The sequence below is a fragment of the Lycium barbarum genome, chromosome 10 (assembly GCF_019175385.1).
Source record: "Lycium barbarum isolate Lr01 chromosome 10, ASM1917538v2, whole genome shotgun sequence".
NCBI lineage: Eukaryota > Viridiplantae > Streptophyta > Magnoliopsida > Solanales > Solanaceae > Lycium > Lycium barbarum.
The window spans coordinates 10,403,211-10,430,672 of NC_083346.1; the positions used below are offsets into that span (position 1 = coordinate 10,403,211).

The 27,462-nt window shown below is 37.5% G+C and overlaps 2 protein-coding genes and 1 long non-coding RNA gene across 3 annotated transcripts; 2 read left to right on the forward strand and 1 right to left on the reverse strand.

Annotated features, from left to right (window-relative positions):
- The first annotated feature begins 1,607 nt into the window (after positions 1-1,607).
- LOC132615830 (glyceraldehyde-3-phosphate dehydrogenase GAPC1, cytosolic-like) lies at positions 1,608-3,951 on the forward strand. Its single transcript, XM_060330418.1, has 7 exons — positions 1,608-1,692; positions 1,888-2,482; positions 2,587-2,716; positions 2,969-3,038; positions 3,205-3,299; positions 3,405-3,506; positions 3,814-3,951. The coding sequence occupies exons 3-6, from the start codon at positions 2,616-2,618 to the stop codon at positions 3,502-3,504; spliced, it is 366 nt and encodes a 121-aa protein (XP_060186401.1). The 5' UTR covers positions 1,608-1,692; positions 1,888-2,482; positions 2,587-2,615; the 3' UTR covers positions 3,505-3,506; positions 3,814-3,951.
- On the forward strand, positions 3,864-21,607 carry LOC132615831 (dihydrolipoyllysine-residue acetyltransferase component 1 of pyruvate dehydrogenase complex, mitochondrial-like). Its single transcript, XM_060330419.1, has 8 exons — positions 3,864-4,004; positions 4,099-4,134; positions 4,277-4,350; positions 4,503-4,548; positions 17,139-17,162; positions 17,381-17,425; positions 20,282-20,545; positions 21,168-21,607. Exons 1-7 carry the CDS (start codon positions 3,981-3,983, stop codon positions 20,351-20,353), a joined length of 321 nt encoding a protein of 106 aa, XP_060186402.1. The 5' UTR covers positions 3,864-3,980; the 3' UTR covers positions 20,354-20,545; positions 21,168-21,607.
- Positions 11,188-15,014, reverse strand: LOC132616086 (uncharacterized). Its single transcript, XR_009572985.1, has 2 exons — positions 14,231-15,014; positions 11,188-11,348 (listed from the first exon to the last, which is right to left on the reverse strand). It is a non-coding gene; the product is annotated as an uncharacterized LOC132616086 (long non-coding RNA).
- Positions 21,608-27,462: the final 5,855 nt, after the last annotated feature.

Genomic DNA, 27,462 nt, shown 5'->3' on the forward strand with positions numbered 1-27,462 from the left:
TTGATATTTTTCACTTTTTTAAGTCTGAGTTCTGTTTGGTTATAGATTTTTACAAAGAGTTGTTTGAATGTACTGAAAGTGAAAACAGAGTTTTAGTTGTTTTCTAAATTTCAAATAAAATAAAAACTATTTCCTAAGAAAAGTGACTAATTATCATGGCCAAATAGGTCCTTAGTTTATATTTACACTCTAAATTTGGAGTTTGAGTATAATGATAAAATGTATTTTTTGGGTTCAGTTTCTTAGTTTACACTATCTGAATTTGGTTTTTGAATGTGATGGTAAATATAGTTTTTGGGCTCAGTTTATTATACGCTCTGTATTTGTTTTTCGAATTCCATGATAAAATTTACATTTGGGTTCACTTTCTTAGTTTTTTTACACTCTGCTTTTGTTTTTTGTGTTCATGATTTCTATTTGAATATTTCATTAAATTTGGGTTTGTGCTTTTTCAAAATAGTAGTAATGTTTGAACCTGGTGATTAATTAGCTGGTAACATTTGATATCATTTTCAACTTTCACCCCTGCATTTTGGGGTCTACCTTCGTTGATGCGTGGGTCCAGAAATTGGCAATGTCCAGAAATTAGTTAGAAGGAAGTTAGTTAGGCGCGTGACCAAGTTAGTTGCAGGCGTGTGGCCCCACGCGTCAAGTCCAAAAAGTAGTTATGGTCTAACTGATTTTGCCGCCTCATTTTAGATATATAGTTTGATTCTATCAGTGTGTAATTCATGTTGAGAATAATCAAGGAAATAATTCATAATTCCATTTCCATTCGAGTGAATCTGTTCAAGGGGGAATCAAAGTCCCTCTTTAGGATCATTCAAGTCATCTTAAAGTGTGTTCAAATCCAGCTCATATCATAGTAGATTTGTATGCTCGTAGATAACATAGTAAACTGGACCAAAACAGGATTCTATAGCACCAGAATTCTCCCTCTCTTTATAACCTTATCAATGTTCCTCTCTTTTAATTTATGCTCTAATAATGCAAAAAGAGCAACATTATTTGTTTACTAAAACTTCTTGACTTCTGTTTGTACAACTTATTTAGACCTCTTATATTCCAGGCTATTAACTTCATTGAAATGGATTAGAAGGTATTATCCCTGGTTCCACCCCATAACTCCATTTGCCCCTCCCATTACCCAGAGTTGTGCCCTCACTCATCAGTTCATGACCCACTCTTTGGAGAATGTTGGAGGTATTTGTCTTAGTATTGACCTCTGACTCTTGAGCACTTGGGCTACAACCCCTAGATTCAACTTTTCCATTAACTGTTTTCCAGTCTGAGGCTTCTTTTTGAGTGCCAGCAGGTTCAACAACCTGAGTAGGTATATCAGGTGTTTTTCCAGCCCCTTGTACCACCATAGGCTTCACTGTTGATTGTATGATGTGTAGTGTTATTTCCTGCTCTTCTTTTAATTTGTTAGTTGGTACTTCGTCGTTCTGTTTGTATCTTTCATTAAGTTTGGGTTCGTGTTTATTAAAAATATAGTTCAGGTCTATTGTTTAACTGAGTAACATTTGATATCATTGACGACTTGCACTCATGCATTTTGGATGGGTTGATTTGTTTGTCATGCTTAAATAAAGCAGAAACTGAGTTTTTTTTTTTCCTTTACATCTCTAGATCAAGATTGGACTCCAGAACAAACACCGTTATTAAACACCCCATCTCAGGATTTGGAAGGTAATTATTCATATTTCCTCTTTTTTTCTCCCCATTGATCGGTCTCACAAAAAATAAATGTTTGCAGTTAACAATCTAGTTTACATATGTAGTTTTCTGTTTCATGCCAATTACCGTAATTGCTTGTATTTGATGTATATTGTTATTTACTAATTGTTTCTTTTAATTTGTTAATTGGTGGTTCATCAACTTCAGATTCTCTACTAGCTTTGGATGCCAATGTTAAATCGATAGAAAACTTGGAAAAGCAAACATATGAGCTTGAGTCGAAGATGTCGGAGCTAGAAGATAAGGCAAATAAGGTCATAGATTCACTTTATTATCAGATTGGGTTTCTTCTCTCGGTATACAGGAGGAGGGATATACTTGCAAGCTTTGCATCTTCCTTGTGCAGTTATTGGGTGGATAACTTTCGGGTTGATAGCTTGCTTTATTGTTGGATTGTATGTTTTTATTTGGGGGACAAATACAAAATTAAGAAGGATGACCCCTCCTGTCAAAAACCTGGATGAAAACAGAGAAGAATTAGCCGAAAAGGCATGAGAAATTTTGGATTCAGAGAGTGAAAGGTCACCTGAGCACAATCGAAGTGGAGTTGTTGAAGATACAGCTCCAGTGCACCGTAAAGTGAAGTCTGCGTCAGTGATAAAGCGGTCTTTGCGGATTGTGAATTCTGAGAATTATCTAAGTAGATTTGAGGGGTACAATAGGAAATTCATTGTGGCTGCGATCACATGTGCGTTACTTCATGGGGTTATTATATGTTGCATCGCATACTTCTCATATTGCCGTAAGTCACATCTATGTATTTCAATACTTGAATTTGGTTATATAAAGTGTATCAATTGTATTACATACGTGCCAATTTTGATATTCTTAACCATTGGTTTACAGATGCTGATGCATTACGGTGTAAAAATCCTATGATTACACCTTTGCAGCCTACGCAGATAGGGGTTGGTGATGCTTTCTGCAAGAAAGGAATTGACAAAGCAAACCTTGAGTTTGAAAGTCTTGAAGAAGGGTAAAGTTTCTTATCACATTTTAGATAAGACATTGAATTGCATGAAAATCAGCTACCGTTAGAGATTGTTTTCATTATTGTTTTCTCATGTTTTTGGGTTTTAAAGTAAGGGATTACATTCCATTCCATCTGTATCCTCTTTGCCATTGTAGATTGTATAATTCTTTTCCTCTGATTCAGTGTTGGTATTACAATTTCATGTGTTCATTTTCTATGCCCACGAAAAGTTATTTTAATTTGGTGTGATGACAGATTCTTGGCCGAAATACTGGCACCTGAAAGTTCAAAAGATGCGGCTGTTGGGCATCCTATTGCAATCACAGTAAGTTGCTAATGCTCCTCCCTCTTTTCACCTACTGACAGAACTTTAGAACTTGCTGCTGTCTTAACAATTGGAAGATGCAAATCAATATATACAGATTTAGGTAGGGACTTGTCTTAGTCCTTTTTTATTTTATTTTATGGATTTTATGTGATGGTTGTTGTAGGCATACATCTTTAAGTATGACAGTGTCCACGGTCAGTGGAAGCACAATGAGCTCAAGGTTAAGGATGAGAAGCTTGTGACCAGATGTGGCATTAGGTAAATATATGCCTCTAGCTTCTCATTAACGTATGAAAACTGCATAAGAATTCTCTTGGGTCAATATGGATTTCTGATTGAACTTACTGTATTGGATATCTGAAGAAACCCAGAGGACATTCCACGGGCTGAGGCTGGAGCAGAGTACATCGTGGAGTCAACTAGAGTCTTCAATGATAAAGACAAGGCTGCTCAGCTCACTTGAAGGTACTGTGATCCTAAAGAACGAGATCTCTTCTTATCTTCAAACCCATTGTTAATGATTTTTTGGACCTTAAGTTGAGAAGTTTTGCAATTTATGGAACTAGTTTCTTTACCTTAGTATGTACTAAACTCCGTTCCCTGGTAAAGTCAGGCCGACTGTCACCTTTATTGCTGAATTCTTGCAATGTTTTTCTGCCTCACTATATTGGATATCTCATAGACTTCTCATTTCCTACATGCTTAGCTTAAGCGGCTTGGGTAGATTGCCATGGGCATCTGTTATTGTAAATATTTTCTGCTAATTGAGTAGGTGGAAGAAGCAAATGACATACAAAAAGTCTCTGCTACTGTTGGTGGTGCATCAGAGGTTAAAAATCAGTACCTTCTCAAACAGATGCAGCACCGGGAGACAGGGTTCCAGAAGACTGTCCTGCGAGTATCAGCTCATCTGAAGTTCCTCCTCATTTGGTCCTCGATATGCCAGTTTTGTCCCCAACCATGGTATGAAAAGTTTATACTGGACTTTTGAATTTCCATGATATAATTGTTTCTTTTTCAACGCTGATGAAATCTTTGTTTGAACTTTTACCTATAGAACATCGCTAAATGGATGACAAAGGAAGGTCACAAGGTACGCGTTGCATGATATGAGGCTAGTGAATTTTCACTAAAATACACCAGACACTGGGCAGGATGACTAAATAGCATGTGCAACAATTATCTTATTTTCCTTGACAAAAAAAAAGTATTATCTTATTTTTCTTTTGACACAGGTAGGGGTTGGTGATGTTCTCTGCGAGAAAGGAGCTGACAGAGCAACCCTTGAGTTTAAAAGTCTCGTAGAAGGGTAAACTTTCGTATCACATTTTAGATAAGATGTTGAATTGCATGAAAATAAGATACAGTTAGAGATTGTTTTCGTTATGGGTTTCTCATTACAATTTCATGTGTTCATTTTCTATGCCCGCAAAAAGTTATTTTAATTTGGTGTGATGACAGATTCTTGGCCAAAATATTGGCACTTGAAGGTTCAAAAGATGTGGCTGTTGGTGTTAGGTGTGGAATTGGCCAAACAAGTCAATTCTTTTGTTCACATAGTCGTGATGTAAGCGCTTACCTCATAATAGTCGTGATGTAAGCGCTTACCTCATCATAGGAAATTCATTCCTATAAATAGGTAGCTTATGGTTCATTTGTAAGATATCATTAAGATCATTTGCTATACACATCCCAAGAGAGAAAAAATCTAAGAGAAATACTCTTAGTGAAAGGCCTAAGTAAGAGAAGGTCTTTGAGAGAATTTTCTGTGGTAAAATTCTTGAGTGTAATTGGGATTGGGGTTGTGAGGTTGAGTGTTGTAAACACTTGTAATATTTCTTCTTTAATAAGATCTGCAGCAGCAACGTGAACGTAGCTCTCACATTGAGGGTGAACCACTATAAATCTGTGTGTGCTATTTATTCTTCGCTTACATCACGGCGTAAGTAGGTTCTGTCTAAGGAGGTTGGTATTTAAGTGGTCCAGTTGTGACCCTCCAATCTTTCCTGGGAACCTGCTTACAAAGGTCGGATTTGGGATTTAAATCCTAACAACTGGTATCAGAGCAACAAGTTGTGTTGTGATTTAGAAACGATGGGAGGCGAAGATGGTACGACGCACGGCATCGGTAAATTCGATGGTACAGATTTTGCGTTCTGGAGAATGCAAATTGAAGATTATTTATATGGCAGAAAGCTTCATGAACCTCTGAGTCCGAAACCAGAGGAGATGAAGCAAGCAGATTGGGATCTCCTCGACAGACAAGTTCTGGGAGTCATTCGACTGACGCTGTCGAAGAACGTTGCTCACAACGTGGCAAAGGAGAAGACCACCGCAGATATGATGAAGGTATTGTCTGACATGTATGAGAAACCTTCGGCAAATAATAAGGTATTTCTCATGAAGAAACTATTTCATCTAAAGATGATGGAAAATGCTCATGTTGCTGCACACATAAATGAATTCAATACCATTGTAAATCAATTGTCATCGGTGAAAATTGATTTCGATGATGAAGTACAAGCTCTAATTTTGTTGGCATCCCTACCAAATAGTTGGGAGCCAATGAGAGCAGCGGTTAGTAATTCTGTCGGCAGTGACAAACTAAAGTTCAACGATGTTAAGGATCGTATCCTTGCTGAGGAGGTGCGCAGGACAGATTCGGGAGAGGCATCGACGAGTTCTGCTTTTAATGTTGAAAACAGAAGTAGAAATTATGACAGAAACTACAACCGAAATAGGGGCAGATCGAAGTCAAGGAATGGCAGGGGTCAATCCAGACCAGGACGAACACATGAGTGTTGGAACTGTGGAAAACCAGGTCACTTCAAGAAGAACTGCAGGGCGCCAAAGAAGGAGGACAACAAGGGGCTGGAATCAACGCTGCTACGGAAGACATTGGCGATGCGTTGTTGCTATCGGTTGACAGCCCGATAGACTCTTGGGTGCTTGACTCAGGAGCGTCCTTTCATACCACCCCACATCATGATATAATGACAAACTACGTGGCTGGGAATCTCGGCAAAGTTTATTTAGCCGATGGAGAGCCGCTAGACGTTGTTGGCACGGGAGACATTAATTTGAAGATGTCAAATGGATCCTCGTGGAAGATTACAAAAGTTAGACATGTTCCAAAGCTGATGCGAAACCTGATTTCAGTAGGTCAGCTTGATGATGAGGGATATGATCTCAACTTTGGTAATGGGTCTTGGAAGGTGGCGAAAGGTGCTGTGGTAGTTGGCCGAGGAAAGAAGATTGGCACTCTCTACATGACGGATAGCTGTCGTGATATTGTTGCTGTGGTTGACAACACAAAGAAGACAAATTTGTGGCATTGTCGGCTTGGGCATATCAGCCAGAAGGGGATGAAGCTGTTGGTGACAAATGGCTTAATTCCGGAGCTGAAGACGGTGGACCTTCATACGTGTGAGAGCTGGTTGTCTTCAGAGATTTGATGATGATTCCCGTAAAGTCCAGGATAAAGTTGTAAAGTGGATGATGTCTCCGGTTGTCTTCGGAGGCTCCAATGATAATTCCTGTAAAGTTCAGGGTAAAGTCGTTAAAGTTGGTAAAGTGAATGATAAAGTAGAGAGTAAAGTCATAGTGTAGCCGTCTGGCTTATGCATATGAGGCTGTATAGCCGAATGATGCCCCCGGTTGTCTTCGGAGACTTGATGATATGACATCTCCAGTTGTCTTCGGAGATTTGATAATGATTCCCGTAAAGTCCAGGGTAAAGTTGTTAAAGTTGATGATGTCTCCGGTTGTCTTCAGAGACTCGAATGAACATCTCCGGTTGTCTTCAGAGATTTGATGATGTGTCTCCGGTTGTCTTCGGAGATTTGATGATGTGTCTCCGGTTGTCTTCGGGGACTTGACAATAATTCCTGCAAAAAAATGATTAAAGCTGGTAAAGTATATGATAAAATAATTGATAAAGTACGGAGTAAAGTGATGGAATAGCCGTCTGGCTCATGATGTTGATGGTATCGTGACAGGCCAAATTCAGGACCCGTAATCCTGATTTAATTCGCCTTCAATCTCGTCAACCTACAAAACAGGTGTATAAAGTTATAAAATTATTTTGATAAAAATAAATTAAAAGATAAGGTTGGAAGTAAATCCGGATGGCTCTTGAGGTGAGGCACAATGGCTCTGATTGATAGACTTGACTGTTGATCTTGTGATTTTAAGTTCCTGCACTCAAAGAAAAATTCTTAGTTTGGGAGGGGGAAGTTGATTCGTGTTGACTCGAAGCTTGGCTTTGTTGGCGCTCTATTCATCCTGTTTGTTTGGATCTTGTGACCTCTGTTTAAGCCTCGGTAGATGAACAGTAGTGAAAGTATTGAAAGAAAGTTTTCCATTTGAAAAATATATACGTGAGTGTAAGCATGCAAGTTGTAAAATATTCTGCCAACTTCGGATTGTGACACTTCTAAAGTAATTGGTTCATAATACTTATTGTCTGGTAGCCTTAATCTTGTCGATGCACAACTGTTCTTTCGTTTATATTTTTCCAAAATATGCCCCAGTTTTGGGTTCAGAAAAGCATGCTAAATTTATGATGCGGTGCGACCGAACCTTGTATAGGTTGCCTACGTATCCCTCCAAGGAATCAGGTCAGAACGTAGTTCGTAAAATACATAAAGTGGTCTGAAGTTTTCTAATAAAGGGACCGAACCCGACGTGGATTGCCTACGTATCCCACCAAGGGAATCAGGTCAGCGTAGTTCTGTTATATAAATGGTAAAAGATTTGTTGGATTTTATCTAGGTGTGACGGATCTATATGTTGATAGTGTACGAATCCCGCCGAGGGAATCAGGCCCTGTGTGGTTTTCTTTGATTTTTCTGTTATAGCGTAACCGAACCTTATGTGGGCTGCCTACGTATCCCCTATGGGAATCAGGTCAGCGTAGTTCGTACGGATAAGATATTTTTTGGTTTTTTTTTTTTTTTTTTTTTTTTTGTTGTAAAGCAACCGAACCCTTTGTGGGCTGCCTACGTATCCCACCAAAGGAATCAAGTCAGCGTAGTTCGTATGCATGCCAATGGGAAAAATTCTAACCTAGTATGACCGAGTCCCTATGTGGGCTGCCTACGTATCCACCGAGGAATCAGGTCAAGCGTAGTTCGCACCTAAAGGAAAGGTTGCAAACTAGGTTGTCTAACCTAATGTCGTACTTTGATTTCTTCTTGAATTGCTAGCTTTTAGGCTTATGTTATCACCTATCGGCTATTTCAATTCTTGTGAGTGGAATCTTGTCTTGTCCCCCTAGTTTCTTTGTTACTCTCTCGGAATGTGTGTTGTCTATTCGTACATTTCATGTCACAATCGTAGAGTTGACAATTTTGATAAATAAAGTAGAAAATAGATGATTAAGAAAAATCAGAAATGCATTCATAGTTTTGCAATTCAAGCTTCCACAAGGTGAAGCAAAACAAACAAAATTTTGAGTACGGTTCAAGCATCAATAAAAGAAAACAAGTTCACTACATGTTCATGCTACCAAGGCTCCCGACGGATCGAGGACGGAGTACAAGTCCAATTCTTCAGAGTCTTTCCTGGTTCGGCGCCCCATATTGTCAGTGCCTTGGTGTTGCGAGTAGTTGTATTGGATTGTTCCCACGAGAGCGACAAAGTTGTTGATCTGACTCTTTCCGCACTGGACTCCTCTAAATCTTGGCATTTCCGTGAGCAGGCAAAGGATTGTTGACCACATTGGGCTTAGCTTCAGCGAGCTGAATTACTCCTTCCTTAATCAGGGCTTCGATTTTGTTTTTAAGCCCATAGCAATCTTCAGTGGCGTGCCCAACAACTCCAGAGTGGTATGCGCAGCTTTTGGAACCATCAAACCATTTTGGGATAGGCTCGGGAATTTTTCCTTCAATCGGTTGTATTATGCCTGCTGCTTTCATTCTTTCGAACAATTGAGCCAAGGGTTCAGCGATCTGAGTGTAATTACGGGTGTTTTTGGTGTCAGGGTTTGGACGGGCTCTAGGTATAGTATGTGGTCGATTTTGGTAAGTTGGAGCTTGGTTGGGTTGATACGGGCGTGGGTTTTGATGCGGAGGCGCTCGGGGTTGGTAGTAGTTTGCTTGGGTGTTGTAAACGGGGTAAGGAGGTAGTGGATCTTGGTAGGGTTCAGGGTAGTGGTAAGGGTGGAAAGTTTGTTGTGGGTGGTTAAAGTATGGAATGGCTTGGCTCGGCTCATGTCCTTGAGCGTTCATGACTGCAGCGACATCTTCCTTCTTCTTTTTAATCCCGTTGATAGAACCAGATTGTATAGCTTTGTTCATTGCTTGTAAAGCAATAAGATCCTGAATTTTCCCTGATTTGATTCCTTCTTCCAGTGCTTCTCCCATTCGAACAACTTCTGTGAATTTTTGTCCCATCATACCTATCATTTTCTCGTAAAATATGCCAGCCTGGCATTCAATGAAGGTAGCAGTCATTTCCCTATCATTCATCGGAGGTTGAACCCTGGCTGCTTCTGACCTCCAACGTAACGCATATTCGCGGAACGTCTCAGTTGACTTCCTGGTTAACTTAGTCATGTAAACTCTATCTGGTGTGATATCGGTGTTAAAACTGAACCTGTCCATAAAGTCTTGCGCCATGTCACTCCAACCACGCCATTTTCGGACATCCTGTTGTGTATACCAAGTAAGTGCTTCGCCAGATAAGCTTCTTATGAAGAGCTTCATCCTTATGCTCTGGTCTCTGCCCACTCCAACCAGTTTGTCACAATAAGCCCTTAAGTGTGTATGAGGGTCGCCTGTTCCATTGAATGTATCAAATTTTGGCGGTTTGTAGCCTACGGGTAAATCGACGTCAGGTTGGACACAGAGATCCTCATATTCTACACTCTTAGTTCCTCTAGCAACTTGAAGGTTCCTCATTGCTTCTTTGAGACTGTGGATTTCTTTTAGCAGTATGTTATCTGCCCCTGCCTTTGCATCCCTTTCCATTTCTTCGTATTGATCTACCTCGGGTTGGAACCTGACCGTTACTGGGTTGGTAAAGGTTTGTGTTTCTGTGGCATATACCGGAGGAACATATTGTGCATTTGGGGTGACAAAGTGTGCCCCGTGCATATGCTGGGTTGGATAAGTCTGGACGATGGGGGTGTTTTGGACAAGAGGTGGTGTGTTATAATTGGTGTTTATAGGTGGTTGATTTGGTGGGTTTAGAGGAGTGGTCGTGGGTAGTGGATTAGTGTTGGTGGGTAAAGGAACATAGGGAGTATGAACTAGCGATTGACTTGGTGGGTTGACGGGTGGTGGATTATGAGTAGCATAGGTAGTGTAGGTGGGTGGTTGATTTTGTGGAGGAGTATAGCTAGTGTAAGTGGTTGGTTGACTTTGTGGGGGAGTATAGACGGATGTTGGATTTGGTGGATTTGCGGGGGTGATCAGAGGTAAGTTGTTGTTAGTAGGTGCATTGTTTTGGGGAGGAAAATGCTCAGGAACTGGGGATTCGAGTGATGGGAAACGAGGTGGTTCTGGTGCAGTATTGCTAGGTTCAGAAGGTGAATTTTGGAGTGTGATGGATAAATTGGTCAAGTCCCTAACCCGATTTAGTTCTCCACGTAGATTCTCAATTTCTTGAGTCAGGCGGGCGATATGTTCATCCCGTTGAATAGCAGTTCCATGTTCGGAAGTTTCAGGCGGATCGCTAGCGATCACGAGGTTTTCTACACCAGTTGGAACAGATGCGGCCGGATCAGACATAGTAATTTCATTTCCTTGGACAGCCCAACTACGTTCAGGTAACGATGACGTCTTTGACCTCGTGATGTAAGGATGGTCGGCCATCGAGCGTCAACACGAATCAACTCTCTATTCGGGAATAAGATAAAATGGACATACAGTATAAACGATGTTAATCTCATGAACATATCTAGGTAAAGTCATGGTCACGTAAAGTCGAGTAAGGCATGTAGCGAATAATTTATCAAGTAGAGTCAAACAAGTTGTCAAACAAATGTAAACGATTATATCAAAACAACTAGCACGTCCTAATATGCATGTGACCTCTTTGCGCCAGAGGTGGGCCTAACGTTGTTTAAAGGATAAAATGTGCCATAATATGTCATCCCGTTGCTTTGATTATTTAAACAAATTCTATTTCCCCAACAATAAAGTACAAAAGTAATGTAACGTTTATTACATGTCAAATGAATACAACATAAAGTGTTTCCTAATCTAAATGAAGTGAATACAATTTCCTATGTCTAAATCTCAGCCCCGTTTTTGTGATGTCATTGATCTTCGTCATTCATTGTACTCCAATGCAAATCCATACCTGTCATAGAAACGTTAATCATCCTTCCCTCCTAAAGTTTAATTAATTAAAGCAAATAGTCAATATTTAGGCACAATTATCCTTCAAACATGCACATAAAGTATGATTGGTGTCACTTGGGGTCGTGAACCCGCTTGGACGTTTGGGTAAAGTCATCTAATGGATTTAATGCACCAAGGGTATTAAACCTCCTAGGTCATGAAATGTATGCTCTTAATAAAGGGTGTTGGTTTAGCTCTATCTTAGGCTGACTAAGAGTTGGCTTCCTATGACACAAGGTTCTCCCAAGCGGACAACTTGGGAGTGGAAAGTCCGTGGCCGTCTACTGCACCGCTGATCGACTAAATCCACAAGATCAATCCAACTAAAGGGATAATTTAGTAGTGAACGGGCGCGAACCGCGAAGCCGTTTTAAGTGTGTGAATATGTGTGAGTTTTCCAGAAGTGGAGGAAATATGAACGGAATGACAGTTTATCAAAGCAGTAACACATAAACAGTTTATATCAAACAAACAGTTTATATCAAGCAAACAATTAATAGCATGTAAAAACAGTTAACAAACAAATAAAGTAATCAAAATAAGCACACAAAACCTATTTAAACTAAGTCCGTTATGGTTAGAACCTAAGTGATTCCCCAGCGGAGTCGCCAAGCTGTCACACCCCATTTTTACCCGCGGAGGTTAAAATTAGAAGTACGACGTATTGGAGATTCCCAGTGTTTGTTTATGTTTTAAGGAGTCGCCACCTAATTATTTATGGTGAATTAGGACACCTAAAGTTTATTAAAGTTATTTTCTAAAGTTAGCTCTGTTTAAGTCTGCGAAACTTGAGATTCTAGGTAAGGGTTCAATTAGTCTAAAGGGAAGGTATTAGGCACCCTTGAAGACCCATTAACAATGGTTAACCGACCGGACTAAAATTTAGTTAGGCTAAGTGTAAATATAGTATTATAGAAAAAGAAAGTAGTTTTGTAAATATAGCTAAAATTACAGATAAGAATGTTGTTTAAAATAGGATTTGTAGAAGATAATAATTTGTATAAAAGAATACTTCTAATGTTATTTTAAACGTTGTCAAGATTTTAAACGAAAGTATATAATAATGTTGTTTAAAATAATACTTGTAGACGAGATTCAATAAACGTGAACTTTGGATAAAAAGTTACATTGTATGAGTACTGCAATGTAGGAAAATCTATACTTATTTTTTGTAAATAGGACGCAAAAAGAAATAAGTTTTCTTTCTCTTTTGTTAGCTCTCTTTAATTAAAATATATGTTGCATTACAACGTGAGTCTAGAAAATTGTTTGTAATTTGAACTATAGAACAAGAACGAATATAGAACATACATTTTAATTTTTTATTTTGAAATATTATAAAGACGTAATTTTGAAAATCGATAGCAAGAAAACAAGCGAATCTTATGGGATTGATTGATCGTCCTTAAATTAATTACCCATTATTAAACTAAGCCCCACTAATTTGCTAAATTCATGTAAGTTAGAAAAATAAAATAAGGTAAGATGTTAGTCATACAAAACAAATAAAAATACACAAAATAAAATAAGGAAGAGGGTAAAAAGGGTAAATGGGTTTGGCCCATTTATTAAGGCCCAGCTGAACTGTTCACGTTTATTGGGCTTAGGCCCAATAAATTTTCTCTATATTGCTGCTGTGGGTTGTCTTGTCTATTGGGCTTTGGCCCAGATTTTGTTTTCTTGTTTGGCTGCGGATTGGGATGATAGGGAGAGAATTTCATGTTGGGCTTTTAGCCCGAAGCCGAATGCGGGAGATGACGAGTCGTTTGGACTCGTATGCGAGATATCATGAAAAAAAAATGAAAGGAAAAGGATTAGTATCTACTCAACGGATAAGATTAAACATGAAAAATATAAAAAAAAAAAAAAAAAAAAAAACAAATCAGTAGATTATGTATATAATATGTATATTCAAAGTGTATCTCATGTATACATATCTATGAAGATGTATAGGCTAAAGTATACCTGTCATGTACACACATATATAATCGATACAAGTATACTTAGCATATAAAGATGAGTAGATGCAGATATATAATATGCTCAACAAAGCACAATATGAGTTGCATGAGAGTGTAGAATGTGAAAACGGATGGTGCCGACAATGAGAAAAACAATTTTGTTCCAGTTTGGTGAAAATTCATGATCCCAGAATGTCAATGAGAATCGCATTGTGTACAGAAAGAGAAGACGTTAATATGCGTTCAAATTATATGGGGGCAGCAACATATACCAAACAGGATGGCTATTTTAAACATAGGTATAGCAGGGATTATGTTCAAGACATGTTTATTTTCACATAAACATGTTAATCAGACTAAAAATGGAACTAGGCCTGATACATGGTTGCTAATAGGATTGTTCGTAGAACAGAAACCATAGACTAAATCAAATCAGTAAACAATACCGACATATCATACAACCGTTTCATCGTATCTAAACCGAGCGGATTATATTTATACCCGGGGCATATTATTTGAACAAACAGAGTAAAAGAGAGACAATACCGATCTGTCTTAACCTTATACACGGTATACCTAAGATATACACACCAAGGTGTGTATATAAGAGGTATATCGCATGTATACCCACGGTATATCCTATGTATATTCGACTCTAAATATGTTTTAAATCCTGAAACTCAGTCTAAACATCCAAGCTACAGTATATGTCTTTCAAATTTGTCTATTAGCAATTGTTATTCTATCCTAACAGCTCCCAAGCGTCAAACAAACAATGTGACGACAAACAAACTACATAACTAGCAAAATAGCAGAATCAACTAAAATTTAACTCAAGCAGGAACCAAAGGCTAGAAGCGATAAATGTATCGTGGTTTACCTTTTGTGTGTGCAGTGAACTGAGCGTCGAAGCCTCGAATCTACCCTCTCGTATGGACAGATTCAAAGCTCGAATCGAAAGTTAAAATGTCTTTGTTGTAATTAAAGTTCTTTTGCCGAGCAGCGACGAAAGTTAATTGAATTGTGAAAACTTAATTTTTTGTCACAAATCTTATGTTTTCAACAAAAGGTGTTTTTTTTTTTTTTTCTGATTTTAAACAAAATCAGGACCAGGATAAAAGAAACTTGAGGCTCGGTGACACAATACTCCGTATACAATAATCTCCCCAATCAGTGTTCAATCCCTCCTTTCGGTTGAATTTCAAGAAATGTTTCCCAAAAAAAAATAATAATAATGAAGGCTGTTCTTTTTCTGGGGAAATTGAAGGCGATTAAAACCTGTGTTTGTAGGGGGATTTTTGGGAATTTCAGATCGTGTTCAATCTGTTTTGAGGGGGGATTTTTCGGTCTGTTTTTTCTCTTTTCTTTCGCCACTGCCCGATCTTGTTTTGTTAGGTTTTTTTTTTGCTCATCCCAATCCCTCCCCCAAAGAAGGTAGAAACGTCCTCTTTTTATGGGGAAATTTGAGGAGAGAGAGGAGCGGGTGAGGAGCAGAAAGAGAGACGTTGGGGAGGCAAACGGTAGTGGTGGTCATGATGAAAAGGAAAAAGAGAAAGAGAGGTAGGGTAGAGGAGCATGAGTGGAATGCATAAAAATAAAAAGAAGAAGCGTGCATTAAAAAAAAGAAGCGTGCGCAGTAAAAAAAAAAGAAGGAAGAATGGAATTCAGACGAATATGCAAATGCAAAGTTTTTTTTTTTCCTTTTTTCTTCTTTCTTTCTTTTGGGTAGATAGCTATTATCAAGAATTTACCCCTTGTAAAATAATATTTTGATGAAATAAAAATTATAATACGTTGTTTTAAAATACTAGCTTCAAAATGAGTCCAACATTGATATACTTCCGAGCAATTGCTTATGAGGTGAAAATTGTTGATTCTTCCACCTCTATTTAATTATTCTTGGATTTCTAATTTAATAACTAGTACAATATATACTATGTGAAGATGATTAATAATTAATATGCAGAAAAATAAAGATTTCACAAAGTGGTGTCTTGTAATTAATTTAACGATTCCAAACCCGAAAATGAAACGATGACGAACATTTAAAATTTGTGATAAAGTAATGCTCATAATGTTGAAAATAAAAGTAGTGATATTAATAGTAGTGGCAATAAAATATTGTGAAAAATAAAGTGTTTAGCTTGTCATAAAATTTAGAAGCCCGGGTAAATTAAATAAAGGAGGGACAAAATTGGGTGTCAACAACTGCTACTCTATGTCGACGACATGCTAATCGTAGGAGCAAACCTACAGGAGATTGATCGGTTGAAAAAAGGGTTATCGGAAGAGTTTGCAATGAAGGATTTGGGAGCTGCAAAGCAAATCCTTGGGATGAGAATCGACCGAAGCAAGGAGGGCATCAAACTCTCACAAGAAGAATATGTGAGGAAAGTTATCAAAAGGTTTAACATGCATGATGCCAAGCCAGTCAGCACTCCCTTGGCTGGACACTTTCGGTTGTCAAAGGATCAGTCGCCGACAACCGAGGATGAGAAGAAGCAGATGGACAAGATACCTTATGCATCTGCAATCGGTAATCTTATGTATGCAATGATATGTACAAGGCCAGACATTGCACATGCAGTGGGAGTTGTCAGCCGATTTATGAGCAATCCGGGAAAGCAACACTGGGAGGCTGTGAAGTGGATATTCAGATATCTGAAAGGCAGCTCGAGTTCAGCTCTGTATTTCCGAAAATCAAAAACAGGATTGCAAGGGTTTGTTGATGCTGACAACGGTGGTGATATTGATAGCAGAAAGAGCACATCCGGGTATGTTTACACCTTCGGAGGTACTGCAATCTCTTGGGTTTCCAAGTTGCAAAAGATAATAGCTCTCTGTAGTTGTGAGGCTGAGTACGTTGCTGTGACGGAGGCCACAAAGGAAATGATGTGGCTACAATCTTTTCTGCGGGAATTGGATCAGGACCACGAGGGAAGTGTGCTATATTGTGATAGCCAAAGCGCCATTCATTTGGCAAAGAACCCGGTTTACCATGCTCGAACGAAGCATATACAACTCCGGTACCATTTCATTAGATCAGCTTTGGAAGATGGAGCGCTAGTGCTTGAGAAGATCGCAGGGAGTCAGAATCCAGCAGACATGCTGACAAAGGCAGTGACGATAGACAAACTGAAGCTATGCTCAACTTCAGTTGGCCTGCACGAAGTATGAAAGTAGGAAAGAGCTGCTGCATCGATCAAAGTGTGAAGACAAATTAAAATTAGTCTTCAAGTGGGAGATTTGTTAGGTGTGGAATTGGCCAAACAAGTCAATTCTTTTGTTCACATAGTCGTGATGTAAGCGCTTACCTCATAATAGTCGTGATGTAAGCGCTTACCTCATCATAGGAAATTCATTCCTATAAATAGGTAGCTTATGGTTCATTTGTAAGATATCATTAAGATCATTTGCTATACACATCCCAAGAGAGAAAAAATCTAAGAGAAATACTCTTAGTGAAAGGCCTAAGTAAGAGAAGGTCTTTGAGAGAATTTTCTGTGGTAAAATTCTTGAGTGTAATTGGGATTGGGGTTGTGAGGTTGAGTGTTGTAAACACTTGTAATATTTCTTCTTTAATAAGATCTGCAGCAGCAACGTGGACGTAGCTCTCACATTGAGGGTGAACCACTATAAATCTGTGTGTGCTATTTATTCTTCGCTTACATCACGGCGTAAGTAGGTTCTGTCTAAGGAGGTTGGTATTTAAGTGGTCCAGTTGTGACCCTCCAATCTTTCCTGGGAACCTGCTTACAAAGGTCGGATTTGGGATTTAAATCCTAACAGTTGGGCAGCCTATTGCAATCACAGTAAGTTGCTAATGCTCCTCTCTTTTCACCTACTGACAGAATTTTAGAACTTGCTGTTGTCTTAACAATTGGAAGATGCAAATCAATATATACAGATTTAGGTAGGGACTTGTCTTAGTCCTTTTTTTTTTTTTTTTTTCAACCTGATCTGGTATAGTTACTCTGCTAGGGATTATAACTCTTAGCAGTCTGTGGAATTAATACTTCTCTATTGCAAGGTTGAGGATGCTTATGAAGATTTACCCAATAGTCAAATTTGCAAGGTACTACGAACTATGATCAGCACTTATTTAATCTTCTTACCTTATTGTACTTATTAAATGATAGAGCTTTAATTGTGTTGCATGGGTATCTTTTGTTATATTCCATCAATGGAAGTTTTCTTTTTCATCTTCTTAATGCTAGCAATGAAAGTTTTACTTCATCCAAAAAAATAATCTAACTGAAACACTTCACACTTCCAACATTCTAACTCTAACATAATACACTAACGTTTACAATATAAAAGATCTGTCCCACTTAAGCTGGGAAAACCAACTTGAGTTTTTTGTTTTATTTTGAAAACATGGGAAATGAACAGTCACCAGAACAGTTGCTCGAAAAACACGCCAGAAGATCGTGAGAAGCTTATGCTCAATTTGGATCTTGTGACTTCCTGACTGGTGTTTCTACGAAGCATTGAATTTTAAGATTCTAATAGTTTTGATTCTCTGTTTTCTTTCCTCCTTTTTGTTGACTCTTAACCTTTGAATTTATAGCTTCACGTACTTTCTTGGTTAAAAGGTCTTTGATTGATCTTTTATTAAAGCCTAGTCGATTAACAGAGCAAGATATTTTATTCAACGAAAGACCAACCCCCTTTATGAACTGTTCTTTTAAGATTAGTAATCACCTTGTTTGTTGAAAACAATTGTATTTGGAATTTTGGATTGGTGATTTAGAAAACAGAAAATTCGTTTGCAACCAATTACTTTGATAAATAGTCTACCAAACCTTCACATTATTAGCTCTATCTATCTTATTTGAATAGTATAACAATTTCTAAAAATCATGCATTAGACTTAATAATAAGTTTGTAGGTTTATAAAGAAAATAAAATAAGTAGTATTTTACACTTCGAAATAAATTTTGGACATACGACTATGGATGGGAAAAAGGTGAAAATTAAAAGAGAAAAAGAACTTATTAAAGAAATTGAGAGCCAAAAGGATAATACTTGTAAGTTGTTTGTTGATATGTTAGTAAGTTTGGTTTTGTTTTATTTTTCTGGGAAAAAGTTTTATTTTGTTTAGAGAAAGCAATTGTGTTTCTTTTTACCGAATCAACATGTGATACAGTTTTTTTTTCAAAACTTTGTAGCGGCCTAAAAATATTAAGGTTGCAGTACTAACCAAGTTAGAATTTCGGTGTTCTTAAATATCATTCTTTGATTAGTAGACTTTGATGAGTTTTCCTTTGTTGAATGAGCATTGACAAAGACTACCAAGTTGATCTGTGAAATTTGAACTTAGAAGGTTCAGTTTGCGAATCATCCAAGGAAACGTTGAGATATAAAGAATTAATCACCTTTAAAAAATTCAACATCATACAGCCTAAAAATAAAATTAAAAATGCTTATAAATCAGCTGTTCGAATAAGGACCCCAAGTAGGATATCAGCTTCTCAAATAAGGACTCCAGGTAGGACATTAGCTTGTTTTGTTTTTGTTTTTTCTCTTTTCTGCTGAAGTGTTAGTTATGCGGTATACTCATTGTGGTTTTTGCTTTATTCTTGGCTCCACTTTCTACTTGGCTTATGCTCTATATCGTTCTTATTTTTTCACTAAATTTAGGTGCTATCAATTTATTCTTCAGTCTCAGTTCCTACGTGTTTTTATGCATACCGGAGACCTGCATTGATGACATCTTATACTTGATTTGCCTCTATCAATTCCTGGGAAAAGTTTTATTTTGTTTGGAGAGAGCAATTGTGTTCCATTAGTCAAATAAGCATGTGATGCACCTTTTTAAAAAACCAGTTTCCAAATTTTTGAGTACAAAGCTTTTGAATACCCTCATAAGATTTTCAAAACATGTTTTTTGAGAACCAAACACAAAAATTAAAGAATGAAGTACAATTTCTAAAATGCTGCATATGCTAATTGGCCAACTAAAGACTTGCCTTGCCTTGTTTGGATTGTATTCCGTCCTTTCTTCTTGAGAAACCTAATGACAGTCCCCACACACAATAAGAGTATGTGAAAGAGGATATCAACACAATCCATCCTTGGCGTCAATCAATAGCTTCAACTTCAATTCGGTTATAGACAATATTGTACACTAATGAAGAATCTCTTCGTTGATCTCTTACATGTGTAGCATGCAAGGAGTTTGCAATGAATTGTATATTAAAAGGATTGAAGTTTCTTTCAGAATTGTAAAAGGCGGATAAAGGAATTGAAATTAAAGTCAATATAATGGATTTGGTAATACTGTAGGACGAGTTCTAGGACTTGCGTTACCGTCTCTTTGTAATAGTGCGTGTTTCTTTTGGTTTGCTTTAGTCTCTGACCTGGTAATATTGTGTTGCTGTTGTTCTATACTTGTGGTTACATGTGCTGATTTGTCTCTTTGCTGTCTATTTCCATCTCAACTATGTATTGCAACTTTGCAGAAACTCGTTTGTGCTTTACGATATGCTTTTGGTTGAGTTAGATATTGCACTTGTAAGAATGGCATAGATTTTCAATTTTCCAGGAGGATTGTTTAAAGATGCTTTCCCTTTCTGCACTTTTAACATGATATGGCAACTTCAGGACTATCATTTTGTTGCATCAGAAGTTCCTGATAGTTACCTAAAGCAAAGTTACATTGGATTGCTTGTGCAAAATGAACCAAGTTTTGGGAACACAGAGGCATCTTTCTTTTTATTTACTTGAGGAATATAGGAGACATCCTCTATTTAAGATTTAAGAGATTTAGCCATTGAAAATCTTTCGCTGCCATGATCTGTAGTCATGACTCAGGCCGATAAAACTCTTGCAAGTCATAAAACATCAGGATTTATTAAGGTTGCTACATCCTTAATAAATGGATTTTGTGGACCTTACTTTGATGGATTGTATGTGATGACTGTTGCAGGCAGACTTGTTTAAGGATGAGGAGATACTTCTCTATGGTGAGAAGCCTGTTACTGGATGTGGCGCTAGATAAATTTATGGCTCTACCTTCTCATTAACATATGAAATTTGCATAAGAATTCTCTTGGGTCAATATGGATTTCCGATTGAACTTACTGTATTGGATACCTGAAGAAACCCAGTGGAGATTCCACGGGCTGAGGCTGGAGCAGAGTACATCGTGGAGTCAACTGATAAAGTCAAGGCTGCTACAGCTCACTTGAAGGTTAGTGATCCTAAAGAACGAGATCGACCTGTTCTTTTTTTTCCTTCCCTGCCCCAAGTAATAAAGGAACTGTCTGTCATCTTTGAAATCCGTGGAGACCTAATTTCATTTGAGGCAAGTCATTAGCTACTTTCCATCTTGGTAAAAAGGACAAGAGGGGAAAAACAGGTTATCCAAATATTTTCCAACTTTTATACTGTACTGCAATTATCAGTCCTTGAATTTTCGGGTGTTACTTAGGTATTTAACCATTCAAAAGTTGTCGATATGTTCCAGCCCCTTGGCAATGGTACCAATGTTAATAACATATTCTCTGCTCCAAAATTTACGAACCATTTTCCTTCATCACGTTACAATAGACAATCCCTCAACATTCTAATGTTAATGCCATATGACAAATCTTTTTGATACTTCGCATATCTTTGTGTGACTAATATATGCACTGCTGAATCCTGAACTTCGATCTAAAACTCTTACTGCTTAGGCTGAGAAGTTTTGGGATTTATAGGATACTTGAAGTAAAGAATGATCTTTTATATTTCACTCAATTTCCTGTTTCTTCTTGCATTAATGAGATTATCATTGAACTTACATTGACAGCATAGTGCTTTCTGTCTTTCAGGCTGACAAGTATGAGAAAAGGAGATCAGTTCTCTCAAGGAAAAGCTTATACAAGTTTGAGAAAGGAGATTAGTCATTTACTGATAAACCAGAACATTTTTTAATTTTGTCAATAGATTTCGTAGTACTGTAGGACTCGTTCTGGGACTTATATTACTGTCTATTTGTAATAGTGCTTGTTTCCTTTTGGGTTACTTTACTCTTGGACCTAGTCAGAGGCAAAGCTAGAAGATTTAGGTAGGGCTAAGCCAAATCCACTCGTTCGTGCTTACAATATGCCTATCGGTGGAGTTAGATATTGCACAATCATAAGAATGGCTTAGATTTTATCTCCAGGTGGATTGTTTAAAGATGCTTTCTTTCTGCATTTTTAACAACTTCAGGATTTTTGCTGCATCCTCTATTCAAGATTGAAAATCTTCTGCCGTTGGCTATGGGTTACATTGCTACATCTTTTATGCATTCATCAACTATTTTTGTCAACAATTCAACGAGAGTACCATATTACTTGAAGCTAATAAAAGAAAGAAGCTCCATGAGGAGTGTTTAATTCTCCATGAATTCATAAAATGTGATTTCTTTTTTGTTATTGTGATAATTTATGACCTAACAGATTATCTAACTTTATTATCAACTTGGTAAAAGCTTACCTTGATAGAGAGTAGATTTTTACTACCAAAACACGAGTAAAGGACAATTCTAATCAAGTATTTGGATGAAACGAAAAACACAAAGAACATAGTATGAAATGAAGAACCTGAAAGATTAAAAAAAATTATTTTGCTGAATGAAAGATAAAATATTAGGCCCCTTGCATAATATTACTTCTCTCTTGTAATGAAGAATGAAATGTTAAACTTGTCTGTTTTAGCTCGATAACAACATGAAAAAAAAAGAAAACAAAAAGAGAAAACTTTAAGTGGCGCAGGACATGTCTATTCCGGGTGAGGTGGGACAAGTTAAAAGTAGAAAACAATTGATTTGCAGGGTAAGACTTGATTTGGACTACAGCCTGCCATTTTTGCCAAAATCAAAATGAAACCAACTATATATCGGTTTATAAAATTAATATGCAAGCCAAACCAGACCAGAATATAGTCAATTCTTTCTGTTTTGGGGTTGTCGGTTTTTTTGCTTTCTTTCACCTGAAATAAAGATTTACTTCATTCAGTTTAGATAGAAATAAAGATTTACTTCATTCAGTTTACTAGATCTAAAGACACATTTTCTCATATGCAAGTATATGTTTAGCAAGAATCAAACAAGTTAACTTCTTGTATATTGAAATATTTGTACGTAGATATGACAATTATTCACCTTTATAAGTTAAAAAAGATAACCTTGCGTCGTTTTTTGGGAGTCTGGAACCAAAATGACTCAATAAAAATCCAAGTGAATCAAAATACTCCAATTTTTTTTTGATATAAAAGTACCTTTAGCGCAATAAAATACTGCGCTAAAACACTTAACTGTGACGGAGCCATTAAGTACTTTACTGCGCTAAACAATATTTCTCTCTCCCATATAGCGCAGTAAAATACTGCACTATATCACCCAACATAAAACCCGATCGGGTTCCACCACTGGTCACTCCAGTGGCAAAAAAAATTCAAAAACACCATTGGAGGCGATTTCAAGGTGGTCCCCACATCAAAATACCTTGTTTTCTATTAATTTTCGTCGGGAAAGTTTAGATGCTCGGTATATTCAAGTCAACGAGCAAGATTCTAAGCTCGAATTTTGAAAAAAAGCGGCGTACAACTCGATTAACACAATCCTACAAAAATCTTTGATTAAAGTTTTCTACTATGAACTTTTGTTATTATTTTTTTTATATATATTATATTCTAAGCATGCTTAACATTCAGTCGTCGTTAATTTCCAAAAAAAAAAAAAAAACGTTTTTTTGTTTTTGTTTGATCGGGCTGGGCAGTGGCTTTTGCCACTGTTCCGATTTTTTTTTTTTTGGCTAATTCATTATTTGTTAAATGTTTATGAATTGCTAATTTTTTGAATGTTTATGAATTGTTAATTTGTTATATGTTTATGAGTTGTTAATTTGTTAATTGTTTATGAATTGTTTAATATAGTAATGTACTATTATTTGTAAAATATGAAATTATTAATTAATTATTTGTTAAATATTGATTTTGAATTGATATTTTGTTAATTGTTAATGAATTATTATTTTGTTAATTGATTATGAATTGTTAAATCTATATTATTTTAAAAGCATGAATATATATGTCAAATAAAAAAATATTATCTAAAAAATAATAGTTAAATTTCTTCTTTTAATATTTATTTTCATGGAAATAAAAATTATTATGAATTTCATAAATACGTACGTTAACGATAAAATGCAAAGTTTGTAGGAAAATATGTGGTCGACGAATATGCTCTTTCAGTCTAATTTTATCATATTTGTGTTGGTTATTTGGTCAACTGAAAATATATCACATGTTCAAAATAGAGTTCTAAACAAATATTACTACTGAATTCCGATTCCCAAACTAATTAACTTAAAAGTCTTTGCCATCACATAATTCAAAACCCCGTGTCCTTACTATCACTTATTAAATTTACTGCATATTTAATATGACGAAAATTATGTTGAAAATAATTATTTTCTTCCAATATTTGGTTGGAGAGTGAAAATAATTTTTGGAAAAGACTATCTAATAAAGACTGATAACAAAATTACCAAATTAAATATTCAAAATCGTGTGAGAAAGTAAATATTTGATTTTTATACATTCAAAATAAATATTGTATTCAAGATAATATGTAAATATTATTTTTTCAAGTTGCTTATCAATTGAATATAAATAATATTATAAAAATTGATAAGAAATATTCGTGCAACGCACGTACATAGAGACTACATACCCCCAAAATATAGTAATCTCCTATTATGTTAATTATGCCATTGTTACTTTATTTATTTGTGAAATTGTTTATCCCATGCTAATTATTCACAAGATATAATACAACATAATTCACATATTCCCTACAAATTATTAATTAGTTAATATAATTTCTCTTTAATTTCAAGAATAGTGATAATTTAGTTTGTACAGACCAGATTCTTTCATGGATTCGAATGTTCCCCCGAGGCGCGCTGTTCAGCCGGGGCCTACTATTCACCCGGGGCCCGATGATAGATCAGTATTGTCTTTACAAAGCAATCATAGGTTAGAGTTATTATGGGCTGGTACTATAGGGATATCGACTAGGTTCCGTCCCCGTAGGCTGCAGAGAGCGTGGACTCTTTTACGCGAGCCTCCCCTCCCCCCCACACCCTCGCGTCTTAGAGATATTGTTTGGGGGCGACATCTATCATTGCGTGTCCGGTTGTCGGGTACAACCATGGTTGAGCGGTGGAGGCCGGAGACACATACCTTTCATCTTGGCACCAGTGAGGCCACGATTACATCAGGATGTGGAGGTCCTCTTTGAATTGCGGGTAGATGGAGAGCCATACACTCGGTACGAGCCTCCTCCTGGTAGTACATAGGCGACGGAGTTGACTAGGATCACCCACTTCGTGCGTGGTGCTGAGGGCCAAATGTTGGGATAGAGTCGGGTTCAGATTAGCGTACTCTGCACTTATTTGGAGGGTCTGCCTCCAGTTGAGGCCGGCACCCAGCAGGACGTTGTTGATCGTCATGCCCGTTTATACTTGCTTATTATATTTAGGGGCATCTTATTCCCAAACTCATCGGGTGCCTTTGTCAGTTTACGATATTTAGTCTTCTTAGAGCATCTAGACCGCTTGGGAGACTACAGCTGGGGCGGTGCTGTTTTGGCGTACCTTTACAAATGCCTATGCCGAGCGTCTATTGGTGCTGTCAGCGATGTGTGTGTGGATTTTTTGCTCTTCTCTAGGTAATATTTTAAGTGTGCGTTCCTTTAATGTAAACAAACCTCTTGAAACGATGACTAAAAAAATCGTATTTTCTAATATCGCTTACAGTTATGGACGTGGAAGAGGATACTGCCTTTTCAGCTCGTACCTAGGCATCACCTCGATATTGACATGCCTTATATGAGGAGGTGGGTTGCGGGTTTTGATCAGAATGTGGATATGCACCATAGTATTCTTTCGTTCCGGGACCAGCTCGATCACATGACAGATGATGCTGCAAAACTATTTAACTTTACATTATTAATTTAATTAAATGTCTTTTCTAATTGGTGATCGCTAATTTGTATTTATATGTTATGCAGCTATTTATATGGACGCCGTACGCTGCTATATTAGATGGGTTGCTGGCCTTTTGTAGGCCAGGTCAGGGGGTTTCGAGGTCGCGGTGTCCATTAATACACCTGGACATCGTTGAGGATCACATGCCCGAGCACGTCTTACGACAGTTTAGGCATACACAGAGTATACCCCCTGACGTTCGTCATGAGCTCCGACACTACTAGTGGAACGATCGGGCCGCCGTTGATGATGAATTTCTGGATTTCATGGCTGTCCAGCTCCACCGTTGGGAGAACAGGTTGGGCACTTTAGCGGTGGTCGGCCATTTGATTCCGATTCAGGATTACATGCGCTGGTATCATCAGATCACATGTCGATTGATTGGTAACCCAGCATTGCATCCCGCAAGGGATGTAGGATACTCAGCACTCGCGATGCAGTACGAGGCATTGATAAGTTTATCGTATTTAGATTTATTTAATTGTATTAATTGTTACGTTTTAAAAAATAATTTTTTTTTAACTGTTGAACATAAATGCAGCTGGTGGCCGTATAACGATTATGCATGTTGGGGCCAGAGCATATGCCTTTTCCCGAGCTTGCGGTGCTTGCGGCGGAGATGGTACAGATATCCTAGTATGGTATCCGGCAGGCAGGAGAGTTTAGGCGCATGGAGGAGCCTGTTCCAGAGGCTGAGTATCAGCTAGCGCCAGGAGGAGGACCTGGTGCTACCAGAAGAGGAGGTCGTGCTGCCAGAGGATGCTGTGCTGCCAGAGGACACGGTGCGCATAGAGAATGCGGTGCTGCTGCTAGAGGACCTGTGATAGAGGACACAATCTAGTAGATGAGGCATATGAAGTCCCTCCCATTCCAGAGGACGTTCCCCTTTTAGTCCATCCACAGCCATTTCAGGCCAGTGGCATCTCACCCGGACAGTTACCTACGTTTACGCAGGCACTCCTACTTGCTGAGATACCTGGGTTAGTCAAGCCAAAATGCATACATGGAGAAGAGTGATAACGTCGATTGGGCGGCGTTACACGCTTCATTAGCTGATGAGCGGTCTTTGAGGAATTTAGAGGGACCCAGGATTCTTGACTTCGATGAGTTTTTAATCCCGGTTAGTATTTAAAATACTTATTTGTTCATTTAAATTACTTATTTTAAATATATGTGTTACTCATTATTTAATAATATTTTATATTTTAGGATTCGGCGCTAGCGGGTCCACCAGAGCGACCCACTCAGGCATTTTCTCATTAGCCTGCCGAGCCAGCGGTATCTTCCCATATGACTGTCGAGCCGCAGGTAAGTTTTTTATTAAAATTAATTTTGTTCAAAATAAGGTCAATATTTAAAATACATGTTTGATTATTTGAAGTACTCATTTAAATATATATGTTACTTATTATTTCATTTTTTTTTTCATATTTTAGGATTCGGCGTCAGTGGGTCCACAAGAGCGACCCATTCAGGAGCCTACTCGTGAGTCTGCTGAGCCAGAGGTGTCTTCTCATGAGACTATCGAGCTACAAGTAAACTTTTATCTAAAATCAATTTTATTCAATATAAGGTGAATATTTATGTAATTTTTATAACCTTTATTTGGGCTTCGAACAACATTTCGTCCAGGAGACTACCTTATATTCTGCACCAGACCCATCTCAGGAGCCTATTCAGGCACCCATTAATGCACATGTTTGATTATTCAACAAACGTTAATGTATTCAATATAAATAAGAAATGGTACTAATTCTATTTATATTTATGAATATTATCTTAGTCTTTATTATTGTTTGTAGTGTCACATCCTAAATTGATAATAAAAAACGTGACACATTCGAAATAAAGTTAAGCATTAATTTAAAAATAACACGAAACCCTAAAACATAAATGAAGTAAAGCTAACGACTACAAGCCTTCAAACAAAAATGGACTTCGAGCACTTTTCAACCACTAAAATGACAATTCGAACTTTTACGTATCCTTGATGTATTGGGCTTATCTTATTAATCATACAAAAATAAGTAGGGTTATATTGAAGTTTCGGAGTCTCAAAGCATGATTAATATGCGACTAAAGAACGTAA